This window comes from Miniopterus natalensis, chromosome 7, assembly GCF_054644295.1.
Source record: "Miniopterus natalensis isolate mMinNat1 chromosome 7, mMinNat1.hap1, whole genome shotgun sequence".
NCBI lineage: Eukaryota > Metazoa > Chordata > Mammalia > Chiroptera > Miniopteridae > Miniopterus > Miniopterus natalensis.
The window spans coordinates 16,785,593-16,791,592 of NC_142087.1; the positions used below are offsets into that span (position 1 = coordinate 16,785,593).

At 51.4% G+C, this 6,000-nt stretch overlaps 1 protein-coding gene across 1 annotated transcript in view; it reads left to right on the forward strand.

The window, feature by feature from the left end:
- The window catches only part of EBF4 (EBF transcription factor 4), a 44,938-nt gene extending 41,737 nt beyond the window's left edge, over positions 1-3,201 (forward strand). Inside the window, exons 16-18 of the mRNA XM_087818834.1 lie at positions 719-916; positions 2,066-2,141; positions 2,377-3,201. Of these exons, the coding sequence (XP_087674960.1) occupies positions 719-916; positions 2,066-2,136 (269 nt within the window). The 3' untranslated portion in view covers positions 2,137-2,141; positions 2,377-3,201. The remainder of the gene's footprint in view (positions 1-718; positions 917-2,065; positions 2,142-2,376) is intronic.
- The last annotated feature ends 2,799 nt before the right edge of the window (positions 3,202-6,000 follow it).

The following is a 6,000-nucleotide window of genomic DNA, read 5'->3' on the forward strand; positions in this document are numbered from 1 at the left end:
GGAAAACCTGAGGATGTGGATCCCTACACCCTTCTTTAAAATTGACCGGCTGGAAGAGGGTGATGTAGGACCTGGACTAGAGATGACAAGGACCTGCATTAAACTGGAACAGAACAAAGTGCCCAGGGTGAGGGGTGATTGGTAAGAGGAGCCTATTTGTGGAGGAAGTTCAAGTGCTTGTGTGTGAGCTCCGGTCCTGGACAGAGAGGCCTTGTAACAGGAGCCTTCATATACCCCCAAACTTTATCCCTGACCACTTGCCCCCAGCTCCACTATGAACCCCAATCTTTGACTAGCTTTGGTACTCCAGAACCCTTTAAATATTTCTCACCATCTCAGATTCCCAGCGGTTTTCAGCAGGAACCCTAGGCTCTTCTATCTCTTGCTGATCTTTCATCTTTGGGGTCACCTCCCAGTGTTTGATTTTGTTGGATATTCTGGTTTTTGCTTTTGTTTTTACCTAGTCTGACTCTGTCACCTCCAGCTCTGAGAAAGGGTCTCCAGAGCCCCCAAAAAGGCGAGTGTTGGCCCAGGACCTCCGAGGCTACCAGCCTTCCTCCAGACCCTGTCCTGTATTGATCTCCCCAGAACCCTCATAGCCCCAGTGAGATCTGGGCCTGGGGTCAGCAGCCCACACTGCTCACTCTGGTGCTGTCTCCCTGTTGTGTCTCCCACTGCCTTCCCTACTGCACCTGCCCCTCCCCGCCCCGCCCCGGAGTCATGCCCTCTAGCCCCCCGCTGGCTGCTGCCTCCTCCATGTCCCTCCCGGCTGCTGCCTCCACCACCAGCGTCTTCTCCTTCTCACCTGTCAACATGATCTCCGCTGTCAAACAGAGGAGCGCCTTTGCCCCTGTGCTGCGCCCACCCAGTTCCCCACCCCAGGCCTGCCCCAGAGCCCATGGAGAGGGGCTTCCAGGTGAGCAGTTCACTGCCCCACTGTGGCCTGGTAGAGCAGCTGGGCTTGAGCAGCTGACCAGTTCTTCCTGCAGGATGCAGAGCAAGCTTTGTAGGGGCCCAAGGGGACCCTACTTCCCTGGGCCTCATAGCTTGGGGTGGTCACCACTCTGGATGCTATCAACTGGCCACTTGACCAAGGGAAAGGGGATTAGATTCCAGTTGGAGAAGGTCTAAAGGCCATCCCAAGGCCCCACCCCTATCCAGTGGAACCCAGAGCAGAGACCCAATACTCAGCTGGAGGAACCCCACGTAGACTGCATGCTTTTGACCTGTGCATCCACTGGAGGGTAGCACACACCACTGTGAGGGACTAGGTCACTCACTGGATGGTAGGGGACTGGCCTTGGACAAGGTTTAGCCCAGCAGGATAAACATCGTCTCTCAGCATCGCAGTTGTGAAATGGTTGTCATTTGCCATTTGTCAATCTCCTCCAACTAACTCAACATCCAACGTAACAAAACCTGAGCCCTAACCAATAGTGTCTAGCAAGTCAAAAGAAGTCACACCCCCTAGGACGATGGTTCTTCGGGTGGTCTTGTTAGATAATGCTCTAGGATGAATTGAAAGGGCAATCATTTTTTGCCTCATTTCCCTTAACCTAAGAGTGTCTAGAGCTTAAAATATGAGGGGTGGGGACAGGGGACCACTGATTTCTCCTGCCAACAAAGAGAACCATGGGAGGGGGTTAGGCAGAGGTAAGAGGTGATGAAAGTAATGAATTTCATGGAGATATGGGAGGACAGTGCGCTGCTGCTGCTACATTGGGTATCAGTGCTCCTGGAGGTTGGCCTCTTCTTTTCTGTCCTGGTACCTGGCCATCTGCTTCCTCACCTTGAGCTAGGCCTTCTGGAGGAGGCTGGCTGGGGAAGAGGAGCCCAGAGTCATCTTTCAATTGAGGAAGCTAGGGCAGCAAAGGGTAGGTGAGGGGCACGCCTCACCTAACTGCAATGCTGGTTCCAGGCCAGGGCTAGAGGTGGCTGACTACCTTCAAGGCTCTTGATAGCTCTGTGATATATGCACTGCATACTGTCCCCAGCCCAGAGAGGCCAGGGAGATAAGATCCCCAGGCTACGTATGGCTTATAGCCCCTCCCCTTGGTTACCACAGACCAGCCTTTTGAGGATTCTGAGAAGTTCCACTCTCCAGCCCGGGGGCTTCAGGGCCTGGCGTACTCCTAATTACGGTAGGTCTCTGGCTAGTCTTGCCTCCTTCCCCAGCCCTGAGTGGTCTGTCTCTCCAAAAGACCTTAGCAGGGATGGGGACCTAGGGTCCAGGTCTTCCTCTCCAGGGCCCATATAGACAACTGTCAGGGCCACATAGCCCATGCAGTGGCCCAAACTGAACAAGTGTAAAGAAGTGGATTCCTGTCCCCTTGAAACCAGCCTTTCTCCAAGACCTTCTCTCCATCTCCCAACCAGGTCTGCAAGTCGGGCCCCTGCTGGCCTGGACTGAAGGTCCTTCCAGGATTCACACCCAGGTCCTGAATGGCAGCACAGACAGCTACAGGGTCAGGGCTGTGGACAGACCTCATCCCATGGGCCTGAATGGGGAGAAGACTTCCTCCCCGTGCTCAAGGCCCTCCACCCCAGCCCCATAGGCTTCTTTCACCTCCCTTTCTTGGAGCTGGTCAGAAGCCCCAGCACTGTGATGATGCTCTTGGCAGGAGAGCATCCCAGGGAGGCGCTGGGATGCAGGACTTTATTCTCTGGGTTGATTGATGTGGAAGAGATGGACTTTGTGCAGACCTGAAGCATTGGGTGACAGGAGCATGGGAAAGGGGGACTGTGGGAAAGAGGATAGCTCAGGGAGAGGTCGCCTGGGAAGGTCCCATTTGTGTCTGGCCCATCTCACTGGCCCAGCATCCCACTTCTCTCTAAGGCAAGGGAGATACCCAGCAGCCTCAGGAGGCTAGCCCAGGCTCCCATGGAGCTTCCAACGGCCGCTTAACCCCATGGCTGCCCCACTCCCATTGTGGCCTGCACTCTCATGCTTGCTGCATCATGAATCCCAGTGGGGGCTTCGGGCATGGCAGTGCAGAAGAGGGGGTGCCAGGCCTCCTGAATTGTGGGCCTTCCTCCAATCGTCTCAAGGATTCTGCCCCCCCCCCCCATGACTGCTGGTCCCACAAAACCATGGAATAGGCCCAGCTGCCCCTGGACTCACATTCTGCTCTGCTGGGGTTGGAGAAAACAGAACAATAAACAGATGCAGGTGGCCACCCGGCCTCTCCTGCCTGCTTCCTTGGCGTGAGTCTGCTTTTCTCAGGAGTTCTGCACCTCTCATGAACCCCTCCAAAACATGCCCCTGGGCAGCCTTCCTGCACCTTGGGTTTTTTCAACAGCCTCAGAGTTCAACTGAGCAAATATTCCCTGCCCAAGTCTGCTTTCAGGTACTGCGGGGGGATGTGGGGAGAAGGCTTACAGGCCTGGGGACCCAGGACATGGGCTCAGCCCTGAGAGCTGTAGCTGGGAGCACATTCTGGCCACTAAGGACTCCATCTCCTAGCTGTCTGGTCAGGACCAAAGTAGGGATTGTCATCCCCCAAGGTGGGGGTTGCTGGGAACTAGAACAGAGCAAATTAAACATTATCTAGGTGTACACAGGCCCAGAAGTAAGATCTTTCCTGACCAGAGGCTGCAGGGTTTCACCTGGGCTCAGTGGGGTAGCTTTTGGCTCCCAAGGTTGCTGCTATCTGAGCAAGTCCTGACCCCCAGGCCTAGCCACCTCCTGGCACTCCTTTCTTAGAGTTTTGGAGGAAGGGTAATAAAGATGCAGGATTCCTGGGCTCATTTATCCCCTCTCCTGGGATAAACTCCTGTTTTCCCCCTGAGACATGTGCCCTAGACCCTTTACCCTAGGTGCCACTCTTTTGCCCCACTGTCCAGGGAGCCCAGTGCCCAGCCCCAAGCCTCAGGCTTTTTTCTCTCTCCTCCTGGCAGCACTCTCTGGCTCTGACCTGTGGAAACCCTGTCCTTCCCCAACCCATGTGCCCATGCCCTGCAGCCCTCTGGACAAACACACTTGGTAAAGCAGATGGGCTGGTCCTGCCACTTCCATCTCTTGTGTTCATGGCCAATACCTAGGACCCATAACAGGTAGCCTTCTGGTCATCCTCCCCTATTTTAGCACTTGCCTGGTCTCCCCTTCAGTCCTTGCTTCCAGTCTGTGTTGCAGAGCCCTGAAGCCTGCCATCCCAAACCCTGCTCCATTCAGATTCTGAGCAATTCCCACTGCCTGGAGCCCTCCCAGGTTGAGCACCTGCAGAACTCTAATCTATACTGGACACAGGTGGTAACTGGACAGTGGTTACATTTTGGTTCCTGAGATGGGTCAGGAGCCATGGTTTATAGGAATGAGTTGTGATATCTGTCCTCAAAAATTTCTCAACTGTCCTCAAGACACCATTTGAGTCAACACTGCCCACTCCCTGGTCCAGAGCAGGCAGAGCTAATGAATTACGGTGTTTGCTGTGGACTGAATTGTGTCCTCCCCAAATCTATACATTGAAGCCCTAACCTTCCCCCCATGTGACTATATTTAGAGATAGGGCCTTTAAGGAGGTGACTAAGGTAAAATAAGGTCCTGAGAGTCGTGCGCTAATCTGATAGCACTGATGTCTTTATAAGAGGAGACCCCAGAGCTCTCTTTTCACTATGTGAGGACACCTTGAGCAGGTGGCTGTCTACAAGCTAGGAAGAGAGTCCTCACCAGGAACCAAATCAGCTGATACCTTGATCCTTGGTACTTGTAGCTTCCAGAACAGTGAGAAAATAAATTTCTATTGTTTCAGCCACCCCGTCTATGGTATTTATTTTGTTATGGCAACCCAGGCTGGCTAATATAATTTTATTTCCCACATGTCTTAGTTTGGGTTCCCCTAGAAGCAGAACTGAGACAAGTTTCCTGCTGGAGACTCGGGTAGACAGTGTAGAACACGCTTCAGGGTTTTTCCACCTGAGGAGCTAGGGAGCTGGAGTGTCTATACACCAGCTTCCATCAGTCAGTGGTTGAGGGCTTCTGGGGGCGGCGGGGGTGGGGAGCACTGCCTTCTTGCACTTCCAGTCAGCCCATGGGTGGTAAAACAGGTCCCAAAAGCTAGAGAAAATTCTCAGGCAAAAAATGCAGGTGTTGGCAGATGAAGTCAGACAGGTGCCACTGAAGAGATAAAGATGAGGGGATGTGGGTGGGACACAACAGTGTCTGCCATGGAGGTGGTCCCTGGCAGTCAACCTGTGGAAAAGGAAGTTGTTTTTTGTACTTGAAATAAGTTCAGAGTGGGCATGAGTTTTCCTTTATGTGCAGGTCCCAATTCTCCTGAGACCATGTGACAGAACCTCTGCCCAGGTTGTTTCTAGATGTAAGGTGACAGAGATCCTTCTCAGCATCAGCCCACCCACAGACATTTTTTACACAGGGCCAGTTAGGGTGGAGGTAGGATGGAGATAAAACACTTGGTTACTGGATCTTCAGAGAGACAACATCACCGCTCCTGCAGACTCAGATCCTCCTATCGCTTCTAACTCCCCACTCTCCACTCTCATGGAATTTTTGATGACTAGAACTTCTTAATTGAATATCATCTGACATCAATCTTTTCTTTATGGTTAATGCTGTTTATCCTTTATAAAAAAATCCTTACCTATCCCAAAATCAGTAAGATATTTTGGTTGTTGTGTATAGTATAAGACAGGAATCAGTTTAATTTTTGTGTGTGTGTGTATGGATTACCAGTTGGCTCAGCACAATTTATTGAAATGATCATCTTTTCCTCACTGCACTGCTGTGGTAACTTTATCATAAAACAAGTGTCCATAAATGTATGGGTCTGTTCTGGATTCTCTATTCTGACCCATTTATCTTTTTGTCTATCTTTATACCAATACCAAACTATTATAATTAAATTAGTAAGTTTGGATATCCAAGTATGGCAAGCCATCCAATTTAGTTCTTCATGATTATCTTGGCTATACTTGATCCTTAGCATTTTCATATAAATTTTATAATCAGTTTTTTTTAACTTGCTGAATTTTCTTTGGGATTGC